Raw genomic sequence first — 26,430 nt, forward strand, 5'->3', positions numbered from 1 at the left:
CAGGATACGGGTTCGTGCAACGGTTTGGATGATTGCACTGTTTCCTAATATTGGGAATATTCATGGAATCGTAGGGGGTGTTTTTTTGGGAGGGGAAGATGGGGGAGCAGGTGTGATATTTATAAGCAGCTGAGTTTGAGGCCTTAAAATCATCTGTCCTCTAATCCTAAACATACACACGTGCACACATATTTTAATTCTTCAACGAGCCTTTTCCTGACCCTCTGATCATGTCTCCTTCTGATATAGAACTTTATTATTTACTTTCCTATCTTAACATTTAACACACTCGTGTTACTGCTTATTACTACCATCTTCTTCCCTAGAACAGCTGCTGGCAAACTTTTTCTTAAAAGGAGAGATAGTAAATATTGTAGGCTTTGTGGGCCAAGAGACAAAAATTAAGTTAATGTAGACACAATATCATTTATAATGTAACCACTTAAAAATATACGAACTATTCCTGTGGGGTCCTGCAAAAATAGACAGCTTGCCAGAATTGGCCCATAGGCTGCAGTTTGCTCACCACTGTACTAGACTGTAATTGCTATACTTGCCTCCTAGTTGCAGGCATATTGTCCTGGAGCATTTTGGTTGAATTTAGTAAATTTTTATCAAATGAGTGAATATTATACTTACAGATTTGAAGCCCAGGCAAGAGAGCTGAATAAAGATAGATATTTGGGAGTGGTCTTCAAACAGTAATCGAAGACATAAGAGTAGATGAGCTCACTTGGGAAGAATGTAAGGGAGGAGAGGCCCTAAGAAAAAGCCTTTTTCTGTAACTTAAACAGAGAGGAGAATGAGTGATGACTAACTCAAAGGTACTTGTATCATAGATGGTAGTCAGTACCTGTTGTTAACTGACCTAAGCCATTTGGCCATTTACACTCATAGGTTCTTTTGGATGAATAGGAGGCCTTTATATAGATAGGTGAGGGCAATAGGTGGTTTTCCTTAGAAATTTTACTATCAATGAGTTACGTTATTTTTTTTCTTTTTTTTCTTTCTTTTTGGCCGCTCTGTGTGGCTTGTGGGATCTCAATTCCCCAACCAGGGATTGAATCCTGGCCCTTGGTAGTGAAAGTGCTGAGTCCTAACCACTGGACCGCCAGGGAATTCCCAGTGAGTTATATATAAAAAAATAATAAAACAAGCCTTAGACAGAATTTACCACCCATACAAACATGTTTTAGCAAGCAGTCACAAAAAGTCATATAGCTTGTTTTATGGGTTTAGCTCTTTTAGACTCTACTACCTTGTAATAAAACTTCAACCCTCAGCAGATACCAGAAAGATCTGACTAGGATTAGCGGACAGAATCCTCCAAGATGGGGTGGGACACAGGATCAAAAGGAAGCTTAGAGCCAGAAACTTCTCTGAAGACAGATTGCAGGGCTTGTCAGATTCTTAAACCGCAAGCAGGTAAGAATCAAGATACTTGTACAGTGTTTCTAGTTAATCCGTATATCTTGAAGAATTCCAGTTCAGCAATATAAAATTATTTCCAACATCTTTTATGCTAATTAACAAACACATGTCTAAATTCAGATGTTGATATTCAAAACACTTACTAATTGGGAGCTAACTTCTGATTTGGGCACTTCACATGCTAACTAACCCCCTGGGAAGTATGGATTCCTAATTTAGAGTACTTCAGAAGTTAACTCATCACTTCTATCCAAGCTGAAGTAGTACTTTAATGGAAATTACAGTGTAGCAGTAACTTGATCATATTTTGGAGGAGATAGGCTGCCTGGGTCTTTTTGTTGTGTACTATCTTATAACAATTTGTAAACGATTAAATGTAATAGTTATTACAATGAAAATACTTTTTCTTCTCAGCTCTAGTAACAATTGGATTAGATGTTTATACAGGCAAATTTTGACAATTGGTGCAATTCTAATCTTCAAGTGAATAAAGACAGCTTTCTTTACAGAGTGATCAAATAACACTTCATTAATATTGGTATTTGATTGCTCAATATTTATTACAGTTTGTATGATTAATTTATACATAAAGCATTCTCTGTATTGATAGTGTTGAAGCCTAAATGCAGAAACATATTAAATATAGAATTAGATTCAGGGCTCTTTCTTTGTACTGTTGAACCCTATTAGTGATAATAGTTTTATCAGTACATCATTCCATCACATTAAATAAATGTTACTAATTTGAATTTTGTTTGGCAGTTTTGTTTATATTTAATATATATCTATATTTAAGCACGAGTTTATATCTAGGTTAATATTTCAATGTATTTAACAAAGTTTGTAATTTGTGTTCCATGGGATATTTTTTCCCTGCAAAGAGATTAATTTATCACTGCACTTTAAGAAAACTTGACAGAGGTACCATAACAAAAGAATCATTAAATAAAATAATAACATACTGAATCTAGCAGTATATTAAAATAGTAATATACCATAACATGTAGCCTTTATTCTGAAAATGTAACCATTTATCATATTTGTATGTGTAATAAAATAATCCATTATATCACTATGTCAATGGGAGAAGGGATATCTAGTCATTTCACTAATTCCTGTTAAGACATTCCTGATAGAGCCTCTTAGTAAATTGTAGAAGGATACTTCTTTATCTTTTGATACAAAATATCTATCCCAAATTTATTTTCATTTTTATGTGATTTTAAGGCCATGACAATGAGGCATTTACTTTTTTTAAACATGAATCGTTTGCAATAGAATACATTAGTTGCAAGCATCAAAAATCAGCTCTGGCTGACTTAAGAGCAAAACCATAATTTATTAGAAGAATATGAGGTGGGGGTTCCGGGCAGGCCCTGCCGACTCAGAGAAAGAAGAAGCCTCTAGAGACGGTGCACCTGCAGATGGAGCAAGGTGGTGCCTGCCCACAGGGCCCTGGGGCTCCATCCCCAGGAGAGGCCGGGAGTCGCTCCTTAAAGTCGGGGGACCCCTACAGGCTTTCTTACCTGAGGACCAGGGACGATGAGGACGACCCAGCAGGGCTGCTGTGAGAAGGGCCTGCCACGATGCTTGAGAAGTGCTCAAAAGGTGTCCTGGACCGCTGTGCCCCTGAGGACCCTGCTTCCTCACCAGTGTGGACTCTGAGGTTCCCAAACTGCTGTCCTGGAGCAAGACTCCTTGAAAGGATTGCCAGTACTCAGCGTCTCTGTTACCTTTGCTGGGTGCTTTTTAGAAACTATGGCAGCCTTCCCACCAGGGTTCCACCCAAGCACTTGTCAGAGTTTCTGGTGGCTTCCTTGTGGCTCGTCCGCCCGTCGGCACCTGGCCTCTGGGACACACCTTCTTTGGGTCTCCTGTGCTCCTCCCCCAGCCCGGCTGCTTCTTCCACCTCCTCTGGCTCTGTCCTGGGGCCCTGCCCCTGTGCACTCATCACTTGGGGTCCCGTTGTTTGAATTACTCTCTGGGTGTTCTCTGTGCCCGCTACTCTTCAACTTTTCTATTTCCATAATAAAAAGATGAAAAAAGCAGAAAAGTAAAAGAATATGAGGTGGTTCAAAGAATGAGTTACGGACACCAGGTAACTAGGAACACAGCAAGTTCAGGATATGGGCATGGTTCACTACTTTGTCCAAATGCTTCCTTTGGAAATTAATGTGCTTTTTTTTTTTCTTTCCATTTTGCTCTAGGTTTAGAGTTATAGGGGAGAGTTCTGCTGGCTGAGTTTAAGCTCATGCCCTGTTTTTGCTAGGAGAAAGTGAGATGCTTTAATAGATGGTTCCATCAAGACTGTACACAATGGAGAGTATATAATTCCCCATAGAAACCTGGGTGCAGTTAGGAAACGGGGATGGATCCTAGGCAGCCAAGCTCTACCTCCCACTCCCCACAAAACTAACCAACAGATATCCAGTAAAATAGACAGGAGTTTTGGCTTTTTAACCTCCTGTAGTTCATCATTTAAAGTCTAAAACTGATTAATCCTTAATCTTTAAAAATAGAATCTTAAATTTAAATCTTAAATGCCAGAGACCTTAATTTATGTACTAGCAGTATCAATATTTAGATACTTATGAAATTTTTGGCTTTCTTTTTAGACAATGCGAAGACACAGAAATGAAGTGACAGTTGAACTGCGAAAGGTAAGAGTGATTTGTGTTTAATAAAAAATAATTAGATTTTTTCTGATGTTAAAATTTTGTATAACTTGAATAATGAAAATACTACAGCAAATTAGTAGGCATCCCTAAAACTACACAGCATAATATATCATTAAATAATTTATAATGGTATACATTTATAGAAGCTTCCATTTATTGAGTTACCAGGCACTGTGTGAAGTACTTTACTACTGTCATTGAAATTCTCACAACATCTGATGAAGTTACTATTGTTTTTTCTTAATAACCTCTTTCTATGTGGGCTATGTGCTAGACAGAATTCCTCCACCTTCCTCATGTAAAAGTTAAATGTGCTTGTTAAAGACACTTTAGAAAAATAAAGTAGAATAATCTTATATCTTACCAATTGAATGCAACTACTGTTAAAATTTATTTTCTTTTCTTCTATTATTTTTGAATTACCTTCATTAGATTGTATTTTCATGCAAGCAGATTTTATTTTAAGCAAATTTTAATTACCAGTTAACAAAGTACACATAATAAATTCTGTCTATATACATGTACATTAAAAAAATAGATTTGAAACTTATTTCTAAATCTTTGTGTTTGTCTTAGATTAGATTTTCTTGATCTAATTCACTCCTAAAACTCATAAAACTCATATATTAAATTATCATCTTGAAACTTTGCAGTTTTAGAGAGAAAGAAGGTCTTGATTCTGAGAGTACATACTCTTTCAGTGAGTCACTAGCATCAAATGGACCTGTGCATTTATTTACTCAATAAGTATTATCATACGCACTTTGTGTTATTAATTTTTACTCAGCATCAATGTTATGCTCCTTGGTATAGTATATAGTTCCTGAGACCCATTGTCCTGTACCCCCTGTGCTCCATTTTTTATTAAATTCGAAAAATACTTGCTAATCCCATGTTCTTTCAACTCCTTAACTTCATGGATACTTACAGATTAACATCAGTGCAAGTTTTTTCAGCTCCTTGGGTCATTTGGACCAGAGAAGTGAACTAAACCTTAGCTTAATAAAGTAAGGTGAGCTCCTTGCCAGTCGTAACACTTTGGACTTAGCTTCTTTTTCTTTTCCTTTTAACTTTTTATTAACATATAACACACCTACAGAAAAGTCAACACAACTTAAGTGTACAGCTTGATGAATTTTCACAAAGTGAACACATTTGTGTAACCAGCTCCTAGATCAAGAAAGAAACACTACCTGTATCCCAAGGCCCCTTCACAGTTTCTGCTTTCCCCCAAAGGCAACCATTATCCTGATTTCTAACATTATAGATTATTTTACATATTTTGCATATTTTGAACTTTATATAAATAGAATTGTGTGTATCCTTTTGTATCTGGTTTTTCATTCATCATGTAAAGATCATTCTCTGTAATAGAGCTGATAGGAATAAAATTGGAATTAAGTAATTATTCATTTGTTGTTATCTCTTCACATTACACCAGCTATCCCCAGATGTGAACCTTCACTTTCCCTTAACTTTTCATGCTTGGAATACAATTCTGAAACTTTTGTATTGCTCTTAGTATTACTCAGAATCCTCTCCTGTTTTAAGCTTTTTCGCCCTTCTGATATGCTTATAAATCTAAGCTATTCACTTATATTTATATTTGGTGATTTGTTCCTTTTATACTTGTGCTGCCCTTTGTATTTAATTTATAGAATTAAAATTTCTTGCTTATCAGAGTACATCTCTCTTTTTTTTTTTTTTTTTGCGGTACGCGGGCCTCTCACCGTTGTGGCCTCTCCCGCTGCGGAGCACAGGCTCCGGACGCGCAGACTCAGCGGCCATGGCTCACGGGCCCAGCCGCTCCGCGGCATGTGGGATCCTCCCGGACCGGGGCACGACCGCGTGTCCCCTGCATCGGCAGGCGGACTCTCAACCACTGCACCACCAGGGAAGCCCCCAGAGTACATCTTTTTGAATATTCACCTTGGTTTCTTTAGAGACCGCTTTCTTATCTCCTCTTTTTTTTCCTTCTGGATAACATTATTTCCTTTCCAATTACTATGATTAATTCCTGAAAAATCCTTGTAGGAGGATCAAAATAAAATTAACTGAAGAAATCTCAAGCAGTTCCTTATTTCACATTTCAGAATTCCCTAAGTAAGCAGCAGAAAGTGACCCTTTCCTGAAACAATGCCTGTACTTCAAAGCTTAATTGATTTTGATATAATTCTCCAGAGGTGTGTAGAGCCCTTCAAAAGAAGATTCCTCCACTCTTTATGGTCAGAGTGTCTGCCTCTGATTTCAGCCTTGCTGTCTCTGTTGCTCCATTGAGGAGACAGTCACAGCATTGTTATTACTGACATTGAGATTCTTGAGAATACAAGAAAGAGAGCTCGTTCCCAGCTTCTTAGATGAGCTCTACACACTTCTGTTAGATGGTAAGCTTCTAAAGTGAAGGTAGTAACCACACTCCCCGACCCAGCCCCGACCCCCAACCCCAGTACTCCCAGGTCTCTCTCCTAGCCCATCCCAAAATGCCCAGTCAAATTCTGGACATGTAGTTGGTACTCATTACATGCTCATGTTCAAGAATTTAATTGAATTATGATATCTTCAATTTTTACTTAAATTTAAATCATTTATTGAAGCTTTAAGAAAAACACTTTAGATATAGAACAGTGCTCAGAAGCACTGATCTGTGACAAGTCAGGGAGCTTGTGTCAAAATGTTAAGACACTGCTTCCTTTACCATCAAAGTCTTTCTGCCTAAATAAATGAATAATGGAACTAAATGGTGTGTTTATTTTCACAGTTGATTACTAACACAAGTTCCTTATCTTGTAGCAAACCTACAACAAATAATTTGTTCGAGGACGTTTAGCCAGTGGCCATACTTTGAATAACACTGATACTGATCTATAAAAATTGAGGGTGAAATCTAGTTATTAATATGTAGTGCTTTACTGGCCTCAGACTCTTTTTGTTTGAACTCTTTTGTTTTCTTTTGTCTCCTTGATCTCTTGCTTTCTTATTTAATTAGGCCCTTATGCATCAACATTTACACAGAAGTCTGTATTTCTGTTTTATATCATGTTGAAAACAGAATTACATATGAATTAAATAACTTGCATAAAGTCACACAGCTGAAAAATGGCAGAGCTGAGCTTTTAACCGTTATGCTATGATGCCTCTCAATGTAAATGTTTAAGTGAATAATGCCTCATAAATTGAAAATTGATCCAAAACCTGTCACTGGCATTTATAACTTCGGCACATTGTATTAAACTTGATATAATCTTCTCTTGGTGATTGATCAGTCAGATATGCCATAGTACTTTACTGTCATTAGATCTGGGATTGGGGCAGGTTGAGTTCTTACATAAAGAAAAACACCACCAAAATGCCCATTGGACTGATCGGATCCAGTACTTGGTTTAGCTGTCTGACTTAAGTAAAATATCTCTTTTTAAAAATAGCCTAAAAAAAAAAAAAAGCCTAAATTCCCCATATTAACAAGCTAAAGAGGAAGCGTCATATGATCACATCAACTGATGCTGAAAAAGCACTTGACACCCCATTCCTGATAAAACTCAACAAATTAGACATAGAAGGGGATTACCTGGATTTGATAAACAGCATCTACAAAAAACCTCATAGCTAACGTCATACTTAATGGTGAAAGACTAAATGCTTTTCCCCTAAGATCTGGGAACAAGACATGGATGTCCATTCTCACCACTCTTATTTATTGTAGTGCTGGAAGTTCTAGCCAGTGCTGTAACTCAAGAAAAAGAAATAAAAGACGTAATTTGGAACAGAAGAAATAAAACTTTCCCTATTTCTAGATGACATGATTATCTATGTAAAAAATGCTAAAGAAGCTCGGTGCTTTGTGACCGCCTGGAGGGGTGGGATAGGGAGGGTGGGAGGGAAGGAGACGCAAGAGGGAAGAGATATGGGAACATATATATATGTATAACTGATTCACTTTGTTATAGAGCAGAAACTAACACACCATTGTAAAGCAATTATACCCCAATAAAGATGTTTAAAAAAAATGCTGAAGAATCTAGAAAAAAGTTTCTAGAACTAATAAGTGAGTTTGGCAAGGTCACAGAAAATAAGATCACACATAAAAGTTAATCACTTATATATGCTAACAATGAGCTTGCAGAAACCAAAATTAAAAGCACAGCGCCATTTATAAGCACTCCAAAGAACATAAAATACCTTGATATACATTAAGAAAACATGTATAGGATCTGTGTGCTGAATATTATAAAATGCTGATGAAAGAAATCAAATAAGACTTAAGTAAATGGAGAGGCATATACTGTGGTCATTGTCTTAGTAAAGATGCCTGTTCTCAAGTTTATCTGTTTTCAAACTCTCTCCAGGGTTTTTTTGTAGACATAGACAAGCTTATTCTAAAACGTACATGGAAAGGCACAAGCTCTAGAAGAGCTAAAATAATCCTGATAAAGAGTAAAATAGGAGCAGTTGCTCTACCCAATATTAAGGCTGCTAGAATAGCTACAGTGATGAACACTGTGTGGTACTGGCAGAAGGATAGACATCAGTGGAACAGAGATAGAACCCAGAGATCAGCCCATACAAAAACACCCAACTAATTTAATGCACGAAGGATAGCGTTTTAAACAAATGGTACAGTACTAGAACAATTGGACATCCATAGGCAAAAAGAAAAGAAAAAGAACCTCAATCTAAATCTCACACCTTATACAAAAACACAAAATGGATCCTAGATGTAAAAGTAAATCATAAGGCTTTTAGAAACAAAAAATTGGAGGAAAATCATCAGGATCTAGAACCAGGCAAAGAGTTCTTATACTTCACCACAAAATCATAATCCATAAAAGGAAAATCGGATGTTAACAAATTTAAAAATTTTGCTCTGTGAAAGCCCATGTGAATAGGATGAAAATACAAGCTAGAGACTGGAAGAAAACCACATATCCATTACAGGACTGGTATCTAGCATATGTAATGAACTCTTAAAGCTCAGTAGTAAAAAAAAAAAAAAAACCCCAAACAATCCAATTAGAAAATGGGTAAAAGATATGAAGAGACATTTCATTAAAGGAGATATACCAACAGCAATCATGCTGCTGCTGCTGATTAATGCATCATTAGCCGTCAGGGAAATACAGACTAAGACAAACTAAAAGCATGTATCAGAGTGGCTAAAATAAAAAGACAGTGATAATACCAGATGCTGGTGGGGATACAGAGAAACTGGATCACTCATACATTGCTGGTGGGAATGTAAAATGGTACAGACACTCTGGAAAACATGCAAACTACTGATAGAAGCAGCAGCTTGCATGAATTTCCAGAGAATTATGCTGGGCAAAAAAAGCCCATCACAAAAAGATTATATACTGTACGATTACATTCATAGAATATTTTTCAAATGATAAAATTTTGGAAATGGAGGACAGATTAGTGGTTGCTGGGGGTTGGTAGGGGCTGGGAGGTGAGAGGGCATTTTCTGGTTTTGGAACTGTTCAGTATCTTGACTATAATGGTGGATACAAGAACATATACAGGTGATAAAATTGTATAGAACTAAATACACATAAACACACATACAGTGAATGCAAGTAAGACAGAAAATCTGAATAAAATCAGTGGATTGTATCAATGTCAGTGTCCTGGTTGTGACGTTTTACTATAGTTTTGCAAAGTGTTACTATTGGGGAAACCTGGGCAAAGTGTACGAGGGATTTCTGCATTATTTCTTACAACTGCATGCAGATTTACAATTATCTCAATAGAAGTTTTAATTAAAAAACCCTGAATTAGTAAATTAGAATCCATTTGAAAAGAAGAAAAGCAGCCATTTGTTAAGATCAGTTAAGTGATTCTTCAGGAACAATAATTTGTGTTAGGTTGTCAGATTTTTACCTGATTGATGAACAAGTAATGTTGTTTTTTTCCCTCCAATTTTCAGTTGAGGTATAACACATTGAGCAGAGTGCCCAAAATGTAAAGATAATATATAAAACTCCTGGGTGAATATTCATGTAACCACCCATCAGTAGTATCACTTCATAAATGTTTATATTGAGGGGAAAATCTGTCTTGTGAGCATTTTTTTTCTACCTCTTTAGAAGCATTTAGATGCAACCAGAGTTGGACTACATCTTAAAAAAAGCAAGCAGTAGAATATATTTAAGAAACAGTCTCTGTAGCCACCACAGTCTCAGCTCTGCAGTCTCTGGGTTCAAATCTTAACTGATATTTCCCAGGTATATAATTTAGTTTAGCCAGGTTCTCTGTGTCCCCATTTATTCATCTGTAAAATAAAGATTTAAGTTTTACAGGACTAGCACTAGATAAAGATTTAAAACAATGAGGGTATTGCTGGATAAAAACAAATTTAATTACTTATTTAATTTTGAAGTGTGGCTGGTAAATAATTATCTGTCCTTCATCACATATGTAAGAAGTGACTGCTGACTTGTTCCACATATTTAGGTATGGGATTGCAAGCCACTTTTTCAAGATGGAATGAAGAAGAAGAACTTTATATAGAGATTAATAACAGAATTTGTTAAGTCAAAAAATATAAGGTCAAGTCATAAGAAATTGCCTGTAATTAAGCTTTTTGATCTACGAAGTGCAATTCCATGTGGTTCAACCAAATGTCAGAAAACAGAAGATCTAAAAAGTGTTAAATACATACATGGGATAATAGATTAATAATGGATTTCTAAAGGAACTTTAAAATGGATGTAATGTGTGTGTATGTGTTTGGAGATAAGGTAGGTGTTGAAACTAAGCCAGTTTCCATATCCTCTGAGTTCCCCTCCCACTTGACAAAAGAAAAAGATACCTTTTATAGGTGCTGAATTTATAGTACAATCTCTAAGACAGTAAAAATCTCTAGGTGACAAGCAGAAGGACAGTTTAAGTTCCTGGTTTTGGTGATGCCGCCTTTAATGGTTAATCACATCACCAGAAACGTGCCCAGAGACTGATTATCTTAACTTGGGTTGTACATATTTTTTTGCTGAGAGTGAAGTATGATTTTCGTGCCCTAGGGTGCCCCAAATGGACTATGTTAGGATGTTTTCAGTTCAAATATGAAGGTTGTTACTTACTTTTTGATAAAAGAAACAACTTACTAAGAAGGTATAATAATATTAAACTTGTGTATGCCCAAATATATGTAAGCCAAAATCGACAAGATTACAAGGAGAAATTTGTCAAAGACATAATCATTGTGGGAGAACTTTTGTCAACAATAAACACACTAGTTAACAGGAGATAGAAAGGTGTAAATAGCTTAATATGTGAATATTATCTAATAAACACATATAAACCCCATGCATATTTGAAAATTGGTTTTGTGATAGTATAAAGCCATAGTTGCTACCCTGTGCAGTGAGGTACCATGGGGCTCCATAGTGAATCAAAGGAATACCTTGGGATATTCTAAATTTTTGTGAGAAACACAGTGGCACTTAACATTTCAGATACCACAGAATCATTAGATCTTGAAATAGTTCACAATTTAAACATTAGATTGCACTGTTTTTTTAATCACATATTTTGTCTGAGTGAAATAAAATTATTTTTTAACCTCTGTGTTTTTCCCCCCAAATTACTATTAAGTTTGGACCTAACCACCTGATAAAGGAAACTGTGAGGTACTTCCTTTGGCCTACACTTAGGCCTATAGACTGAGAAACTTCGGGAAACTCTGGTATAAAGTAAATGTCAGCTAATTTCAGTGTTGTTCAGACTTCGTTCTCTGATCACAAAACAATTAAATGAGAAATCAGTGAATGAGATAGTTACAAAAACCTCATAATTGTGGGAAAAAAGTAAGCACTTCTAAATACCTTGGGCATCAAGAAATCCTCATGGAAATTAGTTAATACCAAGATATGAACAATAGGAAGATGCTACATGTCAGAACCTGTGCGATACAGTTGAAGTGTTAACTTTACAAGAGAAGTTTATAGCAAGTAGAGAATAAAAAAATAGGAATTTAAGGGACTTCCCTGGTGGCGCAGTGGTTAAGAATCTGCCTGCCAGTGCAGGAGATACAGGTTCGAGCCGTGGTCTGGGAAGATCCCACATGCCACGGAGCAACTAAGCCCATGGACCACAGCTATTGAGCCTGTGTGCTACAGCTGCTGAAGCCCGTGCGCCTAGAGCCTGTGCTCCGCAACAAGAGAAGCCACTGCAATGAGAAGCCCGCCCACTGCAATGAAGAGTAGCCTCGGCTCGACACAACTAGAGAAAGCCCGCACACAGCAACAAAGACCCAATGCAGCCGAAAATAAATAAATACTTTTTTTTAAAAAAGTACACCCATCACTCAGCACCCAGCTTCCTTGATTCTTAGCATTTTCCCATATTTGCCTTATTCTCACTTTCCCTCTGATCTGTGTGTGTGTATGTGTATATATATGTATATATATATATAGTGGTGTGGAGCCCCCTTACACCCTTAATACATCAGTTCGTATACCTTTCAACGTAACCACAGTGTGTCAGGTTCACGTAGATAAATTTCTACTGTCCAATCCTTAGGCCCCCACTCATAGTTTGCTAGTTTTTCCCAATAATGTCCTTTATAAACCCAAGATCCAGTCCAGGATTAGACATTGCAGTTAGTTGTCATGTTTCTTAAGTCTTGTTCGATCCAGTTCTTCAGTCTTTATCTTTTTTTTTTTTTTTTTTTTTTTTTTTTTTTTTTTTTTTTTTTTTGCGGTACGCGGGTCTCTCACTGTTGTGGCCTCTCCCGTTGCGGAGCGCAGGTTCAGCGGCCATGGCTCACGGGCCCAGCCGCTCTGCGGCATGTGGGATCTTCCCGGACTGGGGCACGAACCTGTGTCCCCTGCATTGGCACGCGGACTCTCAACCACTGTGCCACCAGGGAAGCCCCAGTCTTTATCTTTTATGACTGTGTATTTGAAGAGTACAGACTGGCTTTTTAATAGAATGGCACATTTGGGTTTGTCTGACTTTTCTCAGGTGGTTGTTATTACTACTACTACCACAACTATTATTGTTATTATTTTGGTCAGGAGTACCACCAAGGTGATACTGTTTTCTTGGTACATCAGACCAGAAGGCATACCATGTTGATTTTTCCTTTACTCTTTTTTTTAATGTATTTGAAAATATTTTTCTTTTTAATTTTTATTGGAGTGTAGTTGATTTACAATGTTGTGTTAGTTTCAGGTGTACAGCAAAGTGAATCAGCTATACATATACATATATCCACTCTTTTAGATTCTTTCCCATATAGGCCATTACAGGGTATTGAGTAGAGTTCCCTGTGTTATACAGATTCTTCCTTTACTCTTTTTTTTTTTGTCACCTTTAAAAAAAATATTTATTTATTTATTGTTTGGCTGCATTGGGTCTTTGTTGCAGTGCACAGACTTCTCGTTGCGGTGGCTTCTCTTGTTGTGGAACACGGGCTCTAGGTGCGTGGGCTTCAGTAGTTGTAGCACGCGGGCTTAGCAGTTGTAGCTCACGGACTCTAGAGTGCAGGCTCAGTAGTTGTGGTGCATGGGCTTAGTTGCTCCGCGGCATGTGGGATCTTCCCGGACCAGAGCTTGAACCCGTGTCCCCTGCATTAGCAGGCGGATTCTTAACCACTGCGCCACCAGGGAAGACCTCTTCCTTTTCTCTTGATGATAACCTTTGCCACTTGGTCAAGATGCTGTCTGCCAAGTTTTTCCTCTATAAATTAATAAGTATTTTGTGGGGAGCCACTTGGGACTATAAAATGTGAATGCATGGATTTTCATATTTGTGAGTTGCATTAATTTTTAAATAATGTAGAATTAATTATTTGAGTAGTTACTAAATAAGTATGCTGTGATACAATTTGAAGTTGGTAATCTCTTAAGGATTAACATATACGTAAGCATCTGTTTAAACATGCTTACTTGTACATAGCACACAAGTAGATGTCATGCAGGTAAGCCAGTAAGCTTCAGATGTCTATTTCTAGTTTTAATTTTCCTATTTGATCTGAATTTTAACCTCAATATCAGTATCTCATCAGTAGCTTTCTATTGTAATCAAACACTTCTGTAAATATTGTTTTGAAGACTAGAAGGTCTTGAAATTTTAAATTGAAAAGAATCTTAGATATCATTTAGTCTTTTATCTAATTTATTTTGACTTAATCCTGTAGACAAACTAAAATCTTAGAGGAAATTTTGGTTTAATCTATATATTATGTAAAATGGCACAGGTTGCCATTACAAACAGTTGAAATCCCATAAAATGTAGAAGTATCATGCTGTTGCAAAAGCCAGATAGGGGACTTCCCTGGCAGTCCAGTGGTTAACACTGCGCTTCCACGGCAGGGGGCACAGGTTCAATCCCTGACTGGGGAACTAAGATCCCACATGCTGTGCTGTGCAGCCAGAAAAAAAAAAGAAAAAGAAAGGTTAAGATGATTAAAAAAACAAAAAAGAAAAGCCAGATAACAAGAGTTTAAATCTGAGATTATAGCAAATAGATAGCATTTATGCTAATGAATTCCCATTCCCCCCACTCCCAACAAACATACAAACCTTAACATTTGAGAAGTAAACTCTTTTTCATTAAGCTGACTTCTGAATAAATTGCTTCAGGCAACCATTAGCAGGAAGTTGAAGAAAGCTAGCATACTTAGTTGAAATATATTTGCTAGACTTTTATAATAATAATTTAAATTTTAAAATTTAAATCTTCATTACAGATTAGGAGGCACAGTATTGGTCAAAACAGTTGGTGCTTAATAAATTTGGTGTCTGTGTGTATGAATGCTGGCCTTTAAAGCAGTTAATTTTGTTATCAAATCCAGAATGTGGCCTGTCATTGGTTTGCAGTATACACATTTAATTCATATTATCCTTATGTAGAGATTTTGTGTTTGTTTCATAGTTGCCTGGTAAAGTTGAAATAATTTTAGTGGATTTTTCATTAACAGCAGCCTTCACGACTTCTTAGCTATTTATTGGTTGTCTTTCAGAACAAAAGAGATGAACACTTACTGAAAAAAAGAAATGTTCCCCAAGAAGAAAGTTTAGAAGATTCAGATGTTGATGCTGATTTTAAAGCAGTAAGTTACCTTGTTCTTATAAGGTGTTTTAAAAATAATTTTTATAATAACCAGAGAACTTCATTCTCAAATCTAAGACCAGTTTTACAGTGATAATTAAGGTACATTAACTCTTATCTTTAGTAAATAGATTATTCAATAAATGTAATTTTGCTGTTAAACTCTTTGCTGAACTATCTTTTTTTCTTTTTAAGCAAAATGTAACACTAGAAGCTATATTGCAGGTATGTTATTAATTTAATATTTTCATTTTGAAGTATTTTGAAATTGATTTTCTTTTAATTTCTGAAATTTACATTTGGTGTTGTAGAATGCCACAAGTGATAACCCAGTGGTCCAGTTGAGTGCTGTCCAGGCTGCAAGGTAAGTACTGATTTGTCCAGAGAGAGAATTAGGTGTCATGCCTAGGGTGTCTTAGCTCATAGTCTAGAAGTAGTACATTGTTATTTCTGTTCATAGTTTGAAAATTATAGCAGTTAATTTCTTATATTTCTTTTTCTAGAAAACTATTATCCAGTGACAGAAATCCACCAATTGATGACCTAATAAAATCTGGGATTTTACCAATTCTAGTGAAATGTCTAGAAAGGGATGATAAGTAAGTATGGATTTGACTCCCTGTTCACTTTTTTCAGCTAACTGAAAATTTGTGATTATTATTTAACCAATGGTTCCATTTGGTTTTGCATTTATCATATTTGTCATTTGTCATGTATTTTAATGTAATTTTCTTATTCTGTGATCATACTCAGTAGACCTAAAGTTCTCTCTTTAGTTTATGAAGTGTGTGTATATTTTCTAGGAAAATTTTAGCATCTGTTTATTGTCTATTCTAACTTATCTCAAATATTTATAGTCTTTATTTGTTAGTTGGTTTTTTTTAAGTAATATTTTAAAACAACCCAAATAGTGTTTGAGTCACTCTTTGCTTATGAGTCTATATATAGATTAACCTCATGACTTGAGTCAACATGAATGGCTTCCAGAACTGAGTAGCTCTTTCTTACCCTGGGAATATTCCAGCTGATCTGCTGATACTCTGAGAAGTCTTTAACAGAACTCCAACCATGAGTAGTTGTCTATCATCATGGTTTTTATTTGTGGTAAATTAAAAATAAGAGGGCAGATTATAATTTTCCAGAATAGAAAGGGAAAAACACCACTTGGTATCTTTTGAGGTACTGGCCCCATTTCTGTTAGTGTCTAGAGAGATCTCGGTGTGCTATATCTTAAACTTCATCAGTTTGAGTTAAGTGGGGAGAATGTAAGTTCCAACTCCAAAATGCATTAAAACAAAGGCTAATTTTGCATTTAAGGGGCGTTTAGAGTTGGGATATTTTGCTAAGTGTTGTCTGTGAGATTTTCAGGTGACTAGATAAAATGGTGATATATAAATGTTTCTACTAAGGGTTTTCATTATTTAAAAATACTTCCTTCTGCTTTGATTATGTACCACAACCATCCCTCCAAAAGCCCTTAACACTTTTTTAATACTATCATATATATTTTCTATAACAAGATTTATTTAAGTAAAAATAAGTTTTATTTCAATTGTTAAACAAAAATTCTATTTACCTCTACTTTTAAGGCCCTCTTTTTGTTTTTGATTTGCTTTTCTTTCTTCTTCTTCTTCTCCTTCCTCTCCTTTTTTTTTTTTACTTTTTGGTCTTTGGCATGGGCTCATTTGTGTGGGTGTATCTGTGAAATACAGCATATATACAGAAGAATATGCTAAAATGTATGCAGACCTGTGTAACTACCACCCAAAGTAAAAATAGAAAACTACCACCAGTCGGTGGTCTCGATCTGACTTGATGAATTTGTCATGGGAAATTGTGTCATAATCTAAAAGCCCCATAGACTTCGGAGCCAAACAGACCGTGGTTTAAATCCAGGGTTTGTTGCTGACCAAAACCCAAGTAGCATTTGAGCCTCAGATACCTCATCAATAAAATTTAGGTGGTTGTGAGGAATGAAAATAATATAAACAAAACACTATACAATACCAAGCATATAATATGTTTTCATTTATTATTTACTTATTGCACTCATTATTTAGTTTTTCTCTGTCTTCTCTTTTTTTCAAATGACATTTTAGAAGACTTTCTCTAGCTTTGTAATTGTATTTTTTACGTCTTTATGTTTTCTCATTTAAGGCCCTCATTGTCAGTATTTTACCAAACCACCTAGCCTAGTTTAATAACCCTTTCTTCTTCTAGTCTGAGACAACATAAACTGTCTCATCATCTTTGATCTTATCATCCCTTTATTTCTCCTCAGCCTCGATACCCTCTTATTTCTTGCCTTTTGCCAAAGTTCATCATGTAGTTCTTGTCTGCTCCTTCATTTTCTCATCTGTTCCATCTTTTTAACCTCACCACTTGCTATATCGCTGACATTTATTCTCCTTAAAACCTTTTCCTTCTCGGATCTCTCTACCCTTTTGATATTAACAACCTGACTCTCTTTCTTTGATATTTACAGAGTTTCTTCTAAGTCCCTAACCTTTGGCTCCCCTTGGGTTTTGCTCACTACCACCCCCTCCTACCTTGGTATTCTATTTAAAAGAATGTGTGTTTTTCAGCTGTCCATCCTAACAATGTAGATGATTTAACAGATTTTTCCTACATTGGCCTTTAACCTTTTTTATCTATTCTGCATGGACTCAAACAGTGTTTTTTTTACTTCACTTTTCAGTAACACTCTATACTTAGTATGTCTGTAGAATAAATTCCAAGTTCTGAAGCCTGAGATTTGAGTCTACTCCCCATACCACACACACAAACTTAGGTAACCTACCCTTCCAGTTTCATCCCATGTTATATTTTTGCATACCTTTTTGGCTTTAGCTCTCTTGATCCCTTCATAGTCATCTGTACACATCATGGTTATCCCACCCATGATACCTTTATTTGTATTTCCAGCTGTCAGTGCCTTTCTTTCTTTATCCCTCTTTGAAAATCTAGTTCAGTTTTCCCTTTCTTTGTGTGGTCTTCCATCACCATTCCAAATTATAATGATCTCATCCTTTCAGCAAAATTATGTAGCCCTGTGATATCTCTGGTATGTAAAGCAGATGGTGTAGTGGAATCAGAGCTTTAAGACCTGTCTAGAGGTTGTGGCAGTGATTCAACTGAGATGATGAGGGCTTCAGCTAACACAGTGATATTAGGGATGGTGCTATAAATATAAGAAATATTTAAGAGGTAAAATTGACATGACCCTATTGATTAGATGTCTGTGGGAGAGGAAGGAGTCAAGGAAAATAATGACTGGCTAAAAGTTGCAACTACCCGACTTCCCTGGTGGCGCAGTGGTTAAGAATCCGCCTGCCAATGCAGGGGACACGGGTTCGAGCCCTGGAAGATCCCACATGCTGCGGAGCAACTAAGCCCATGCACCACAACTACTGAGCCTGCGCTCTAGAGCCCGCAAGCCACAACTACTGAGCCTGTGTGCTACAACAGCTGAAGCCCGAGCACCTAGAGCCTGTGCTCCATAACAAGAGAAGCCACAGCAATGAGAAGCCTGCGCACCACAGCAAAGAGCAGCCCCCGCTCACTGCAACTAGAGAGAGCCCATGCACAGCAACGAAGACCCAACGCAGCCAAAAATAAATAAATTTAAAAAAAAATGTTGCAACTACCAATGGACGTAAAGAAGTAAGTTTATATTGACTGACTTTGAGAGCAAATGAGACATTCAGGTGGCGATAGCCAACAGGCAGTTGGACATAATAAGACAAAGTTCAAGAACAAGGTAAAGGATAACCATATAATCTGCAGGTCATAAATGTAAATGGTAGTTATGTGTCTAAAGATTTTTTATTGTTTTTTGCAGTCCTTCATTACAGTTTGAAGCTGCGTGGGCATTAACTAATATAGCATCAGGAACTTCTGCACAGACTCAAGCTGTTGTACAGTCTAGTAAGTAAACTAGTTAATTTAATTCCTTACTTGCTGGACCCTTTTTTTTTTTTTTAAAGGGAAGGAAGTGGTGTTTTAGTGTAAAGACAGTTTTATTTAAAAATTGTGAATATTATAAGTTACTTATGATAGTTGATATCTTTACTATAGCTGTCATTAATCTATCATTGAATAATTTTAATTGTGGTTACTAAAAAGTGAATAAGAGTTTTATCTTTTTGGGTCAAGACCATCTCCTAATAATAGGGTTTAAATTTTCTATTCCTAATGTCTCCAAGGTGCTGAGAAACTTATGTCTTTTAGCTTGTAACATATATTTTTAAAATTTTGCTTACCTCAAAATGGGCTAAATGTTATTAGCATGTTGACCCAAACTGTCAAAAGCTCTTTGAAAAAAACTGGATGTCACCAGGCAGTCTTAAAGTGTGGCACACTTAACTGACTTCAGGTGGTACTTAAGGTGATTCTAAGTAGTAAATGATACAGCAATAAGTTACATTGAATCAAGTAGTGAGAATACTATTTTCTTTCACTTTTGTTTTAGATATTTCAGTAATGTCAAAGAGAAGATTTCTAGGTAGATGTTAGATGTAACAAAAAGGGAACAGCAGATTTTAGACTAGGGCTTTCAATAGAGACTAGTAGGTACAATTAAATAACAGTGTTTTGTTTTCATTTTTAATTTTTTGGTTATCTTCTATGTGTGGTGATTGATACTGGTATTCTATTTACAGAAGTGATGAATAAAATTAGTTAAAATACAAATATGAGGCAGTTCAAACCCTCATACATTGCTGGTGAGAATGTAAAATAGTGCAGCCTCTTTGGAAAACAGTTTATTAAAAGGTTAATCATAGAGTTACCATATGGCCCAGCAGTTCCCCTACTACATGGAACCAAGAGATATGAAACCATGTGCACAGAAAGACTTGTACAGAAATGTTTGCAGCAGCATTACTCATATTATTCATAATAGCCCCCAAATGGAAATAACCCCAGTATCCATTAGCTGATGAGTAGATAAACAAAATGTGGTATACCATTGAATACTATTCAGCAATAAGAAAAAATGAAGTACTTATACATGCTATAAGATGGACAAACCTCAAAAACATTATTCTAAATGAAAGAATCCAAACAAAAAAACTACATATTATACAAGTTCATTTATGTGACATGTCCAGAAAAGGAAAGTCTGTAGAGACAGAAAACAGTAAATGGTTGTTTAGGGCTGGGGGAGAGGGTAGTAGGACTTCTCTGGGTATGGGATTTGGGGGTGATAGAAATGTTGTAAAATTAGATTGTGGTGATGACAACACAACTCTGTATAAATACTAAAACCATTGAATTGTACACTTAAACAGATAAATTATATTGCATATAAACTATATCTCAATAAAGCTATTAAAAGTGTGAGTCAGTTTTAATTTAAATGTTAAATAAATAATACAGGTAGTCCAGAGATACAGCTAAAAATCCTAGAGGTAGTGCACAATTGACTGAAATTTAAGAAAAAGTGATCTAGCTTATGCTTAGTTTCTACAGGTAATGAATATGATGCCAGTGTTTTGGAATTTGAGTTAACACATAAGTTATGTAAAGAGTAAGGATTATAATGATAAATTATCTTGAAATATAGGGTAGGCCTGATATGGGGATAATCATTTCTTTAGTTAATCCCATGTCAGCAATTGGATCATATTGACTAAAGTATTATATTCTAAGGTTACATGTTCAGGGTAGAAATTTTTTTAATGAATTATGGGAAAAATTTTATGCTGTTGTTTTCTTTTAATTAATAATATATAACAGCAACTTCTAGACACTGTCAATAGGTCTGTTACTTGAATACTACTAGGGGAAAACACTAAAATTTATTATATTTAGGCTAAAGGTATTTGCCACATTTATTCATTCAGTGAATTATCACTGGGCAACTATAGTGTGCCAAGCTCTGTATACAGGCTGAAATCTATGACTCTTCAACATTTTGCAGTGTAAATATTAGTTTTTCTTTATTATAGATGCCGTACCTCTTTTTCTAAGACTTCTCCATTCACCACATCAGAATGTTTGTGAACAAGCAGTATGGGCTTTGGGAAACATTATAGGTAAGTTGAATTTAGGTTTGAAAAGACTCCAATTAAGTATCTTAATTAACTTTTCTCCTACATTGGCATAGCCATTACACACTATGTTTCCTCTAATTTTAATGTGGGTTGACTACCTTCTTGTTTCATAAATACTAACTTAAGATTGTACCTCTTTGAAATGGATATGCAATTTGCTATCAGGATTGGTAGGTTAAATTTGTGTTCCCCAATCAAAATCTGGAGAGACAGCAACATTTGATGCCCTTGACTAATGGTGAGGAAACATAGAACATCAGTGTCCGAACATAAGCCATTGCATACATTTCAGACTTTCTCATCCTGAATGTAATTTTTTTTTTTAAATACAATTTTCATTTCTGTAGGTGATGGTCCTCAATGTAGAGATTATGTCATATCACTGGGAGTTGTCAAACCTCTTCTGTCCTTCATCAATCCCTCCATTCCCATCACCTTCCTTCGGAACGTCACATGGGTCATTGTCAATCTCTGCAGGAATAAGGATCCCCCACCGCCTATGGAGACAGTTCAGGAGGTAAATGAAGAAATGCAAAGGCCAGATGGTATATTTTCCCTATGTTTATGCCTTAGATTTTCATGCACAGGGAATGAAATAATGTATATACTGATTTCATTGCAGGTATGAGATATTTAAGTAACGTATCATACTTAATTTTGACTCCTGTGAAATAAAAGTTGAGACTCTATGGCAGCTGAGTGAATGTCAGTCCTCCCTAATTCAAGCAGAAAAATACAAAAGAAGAAAAAATCTGTTTTATTACTACATTGCATTGTTGGTTTAACACTAAAAAAATAAGGGATTGCTACAGATAAAACTGGTCTACTTATATGCAAATGTTCTTGAGTGAATTTGCATTAAGTCCAATTGAAATTTCCCTTGATTCCTGACAAAATTAGTACTCTTAATATGTGGCATGCTTTGTGTTAAATCTGCTAATTAAAACAAAGTAAAATCTTTGCTATTTACATATAATTTGTGAATGGATCTGAGTATTTTAAGTTTTAAAAAATCCTATGTAACCTTTAATCACTTGACTGTGCAGAGAAATGTTGACTGTGAATCTTTAATCTTCGTAATTGATATCCTTCACAATCTTCTGCCACCTCTTGCCCTTATGGAAGGGGTACTTAGTGATTCTCCCTGCTACTGCCCCCTCCCTCCCAGGTTTAAAAGAAGATCTGTAATGCCTGAATTCAACAAACTTTATACTTTATACTGGTCATAATTTTCTTGACTAAATCTGAGGTTGAAAACTTTAATTTGACTCAAGTAGCTAAATAAAATCTTATTTTTACTTTAAGCAGGTAAGTGAGACAATGACAGCAGTTTTAAGAATAGCTTTTTAATTTTTTTAAATAATGCACTAGTTTTTCTTTTTAATATTTTATTTATTTATGGCTGTGGGGCATGTGGGCTCTTCGTTGCAGCACGTGGGCCCTGTAGTTGTGGCACGTGGGCTCAGTAGTTGCAGCGTGCGGGCTTAGTTGCCCCGTGGCATGTGGGATCTTAGTTCCTTGACCAAGGATCGAACCCACGTCCCCTGCATTGGAAGGTGGATTCTTAAAATAGCTATACTACATACTTGCATCTCCATTCTTTCCAGTTGACATATGTCATGAAGAAGGTTATTGAAAACAAATGTTTTTCCTTTAAGGTACATTAATCTCTGCCAGACTTAATTGAATATTTCAATTAGACATCTGAAATATTGTTTTGGTTTTTCAGATTGAATTTTATCATATTTTTATTTTCCTAATAGAGATTCAAACAAACTTAATGTTGTTTTTCTTGCCCTGCAAATAGTATTTACTGCTTTTTTTAATCACAGTTATTCATTTTTACAAAGACGTCTTCATCAAGTCTAGTATTATTTATTGTTTGTCTTCTTTCCTCAGATTTTGCCAGCATTATGTGTCCTCATATACCATACGGACATAAACGTAAGTAAAGCAGAAGCTTAGATTTGGGATTTTGCTCTGTCTGGGACTAAAAGGGTTTGTTTGTTTTTTTTTTAAAGGGTTATTTATTCTTATGCTTTTAATAAGTGTCAGCATATATCTTATTAACTTGTCAAGCTTTCACAATGTATGTGGTTTTCAGAAACAGGATTAAAGCTAAATTAAGTTTGTATCTTACATCATTCAGATAGCAAAAATGCTAACTTTAGAGAAATGATCACATATGTAGTTAATTTAGTTATTTGTGTCATAATAGTGTTTTAAAGTATTAATATTTATAAAGTGGTAAAAGCTTTATAAAGCTTCTTCATATTTTTTTAAAATCTCATTTTATTCTTAAAATAGGTAGGCTAGATACTGTTGTCCCCATTTTACAGAGTAAGAAACTGGGCCTCAGGGAAACATTAAGTGACTTATCCAAAGTTGCAGAGCTTGTAAGGGTCACAGTCGGTATTTAAAACTGAGATCTTCTGATGACAGATCGTGTTTACTTTCTATGAAACCACACGAACGCCCATGCTACAACCTTTTGAGATACGGTATTGAAGGATATCGAGTATACTTTTATTTTTTTAACATCTTTATTGGAGTATAATTGCTTTACAGTGGTGTGTTAATTTCTGCTTTATAACAAAGTGAATCAGCTATACCTATACATATGTCCCCATATCTCCTCCCTCTTGCGTCTCCCTCCCACCCTCCCTATCCCACCCCTCTAGGTGGTCACAAAGCACGAAGCTGATCTCCCTGTGCTATGTGGCTGCTTCCCACTCGCTATCTGTTTTACATTTGGTATTGTATATATGTCTATACCACTCTCTCACTTCGTAAATATATGGAATGCTTCACGAATTTGCATGTTACCCTTGTGCAGGGGCCATGCTAATCTTCTCTGTATCGTTCCAATTTTAGTATATGTGCTGCTGAAGCAAGCACTCAAGTATAGTTTTAAATGCAAAGGCATCTTTACATGATTTGTCCATTACATGAGATTTAGTTAAGCAATTACTATATATATGCCGGGAAATTTTTTATCAGGCAGTCTGAAAATTCTCCTGAATGTAGCAAGGCTAAAAGTTAAATTCTTCCACAGAGTAAAACAATGGATAGGGCTTCCCTGGTGGCGCAGTGGTTGAGGGTCCGCCTGCCGATGCAGGGGACACGGGTGCGTGCCCCGGTCTGGGAAGATCCCACATGCCGCAGAGCTGCTGGGCCCGTGAGCCTTGGCCACTGAGCCTGCGCATCCAGAGCCTGTGCTCCGCAACGGGAGAGGGCCGTGTACCGCCAAAAAAAAAAAAAGGATAAATTTCAGTGAATTTAGAACTGATTCTAACGTTGATCTAGCATTAATTTGGCTTCTGATGTTCCAACTAAGATTTCTTTCTGATTTGTTGTATGTTTGTTTTTATAATCCTATCTTTGTTTGTACACACACACACATAATATGTATGTATGTGGGTGTCAGAATTATGTGTGATTTATCATTGGGATGAAGAAAATGCATCTTTGCTAACATTTCTCAAGAGGCAGTGTATAGTTCCTGTATAAATATTGAACTACACGTTTTGCTAGTTAATTTTAGGACTTTAAGTTCTTAGGAGGGTGTCTTTTAAAGGCAACTAAAGTAACTTTTTATTTGTGAAGTGTTAGCCTGAACTGTCATAAAAATTAAGTGAAAACTGTTTAGTTATACACTGTCCTGTTTTCAAAATGGATGTAAAAGTGACTTAGCAACAGACATAAGATAATACATATCTTAAAAGAAAGGGGGAGGAGGTAAAATTCTTTTTATAAATGTATTTGTTGTTATTGAATGCTAAATTTAGTCCTTAGCTTTCTGAAAGCCAAAATTAAAAGGCAAATAAGCAAAATATCTGATATTTCCATCAAGACATTTACCCTAGGACATTATGGAATTGATTATAGGCAAATAAAAGCTTCCATCACCTATTGGTCTTGTTTATTTGAAAGCTAGAGGTATTAAAGTGATGAAGTACTGTAGTTATAAGTATATTTATTGAGTTTAACAAACACAGGTTGTTCCTCTTAAGCCAGAATTGCACAGAGAATTATAGGCACAGAGATGAAGAAGACATAGAGGCCCTGCTCTCTAAGACCTCAACATTAGTAGCAGGTAAAAAGAGTGAATGGAATGAACTTTTGTCAGTTACTTGCTATACTAAATCTGTTTCAGTAATTTCCTTTTATCTTACCAGCACCCTTATGAGATAAGTTTTGTTCTCTTATTTTACAAGTAAGGAGACTGAAACTTAGTCAAGTAAAATAACCTAAGGTCATACAGTGAATAAAAGCCATGACTGAGAATTGAAGCCAAATCCAAAGCCTATGCTCTTTCATACCATGATCACATAAGCACACAATATGTGTGCAAACAAACAAGAAGAGAAAAGTAAAACAGAGGAATGACCAAAATGCTAGAATTATGAAAGCACATATTCTCTCTGGCAACCAGAAAGCTTCATTGAGGAAGTAACATTTGAAATAAGCATTATAAGGAGATGGTCGTGGAAGTGGTGATAGAAGTGAAGAAGATGATTATGTTAATAGTTGGCATTTATTAAGGGTTTTAAAGTGTGCCAGGCACTGTTTTAAGTACTTTTCATATGTTTACTCATTTATTCCTTATAAAAAATCCTATGCGATTGGTTACTATAATTATCTCCATCTTACAAACAAGGTAAAAAGAAAACAGATAGTTAAGTAATTTGTCTAAAGTCATACAACTAGGATAAGAAGGATTTTGTCAAGTTGAAAAGGTCATTTCAGGTACATGAGGAGCAATAATAAGGAATCAAGAGGACACATGGAGGGTGTGGAGAATACAGGTGGTTAATAAACCAACACGTTTGCTGGGGAGTTAAGTTTCAGGGTTTTGAATGCTGTTTTAAGGAATTTGGGCTTATCTTGTAATCAGTGCAGAGTCATTGAAGATTTTCAAATAGAGGAGTGATATGCTCATGTCCGTTATAGTCAGATAACTTGGAAGAGGCAAGGAGGGTCTGGAATGGGGAAAGTTTGAGTGTAGCCTGGCCTATTTTACTATCATAATAGGTTTAAGGAAGTTGATGAAGGTATGAGCCCGAAGCTAAGGGTTAGGAGAGAGAAAGTGAGTTAGAACTTCAAGAGGAAAGGATCAAAGAGAAGGAGAAGTAAAAATTACCTTGGTTTCTAATTTGGCAATCTAAATGGATAGTAATGCCATGAACCATCAGGAGTCAAGCAAACGGATGAGA

General features: G+C 35.9%; 1 protein-coding gene and 1 non-coding gene across 2 annotated transcripts in view; one reads left to right on the forward strand and one right to left on the reverse strand.

The window, feature by feature from the left end:
- Positions 1-26,430, forward strand: part of KPNA3 (karyopherin subunit alpha 3) — an 86,091-nt gene that overhangs the window by 42,828 nt on the left and 16,833 nt on the right. The window contains exons 2-10 of the mRNA XM_065896206.1: positions 4,047-4,091; positions 15,070-15,159; positions 15,354-15,383; positions 15,470-15,522; positions 15,662-15,757; positions 19,000-19,085; positions 21,110-21,196; positions 21,562-21,731; positions 23,114-23,158. Of these exons, the coding sequence (XP_065752278.1) occupies positions 4,047-4,091; positions 15,070-15,159; positions 15,354-15,383; positions 15,470-15,522; positions 15,662-15,757; positions 19,000-19,085; positions 21,110-21,196; positions 21,562-21,731; positions 23,114-23,158 (702 nt within the window). The remainder of the gene's footprint in view (positions 1-4,046; positions 4,092-15,069; positions 15,160-15,353; positions 15,384-15,469; positions 15,523-15,661; positions 15,758-18,999; positions 19,086-21,109; positions 21,197-21,561; positions 21,732-23,113; positions 23,159-26,430) is intronic.
- On the reverse strand, positions 24,006-24,112 carry LOC136137892 (U6 spliceosomal RNA). Its single transcript, XR_010656754.1, has one exon. It is a non-coding gene; the product is annotated as a U6 spliceosomal RNA (small nuclear RNA).

The sequence above is a fragment of the Phocoena phocoena genome, chromosome 18 (genome assembly GCF_963924675.1).
Source record: "Phocoena phocoena chromosome 18, mPhoPho1.1, whole genome shotgun sequence".
Taxonomy (NCBI): domain Eukaryota; kingdom Metazoa; phylum Chordata; class Mammalia; order Artiodactyla; family Phocoenidae; genus Phocoena; species Phocoena phocoena.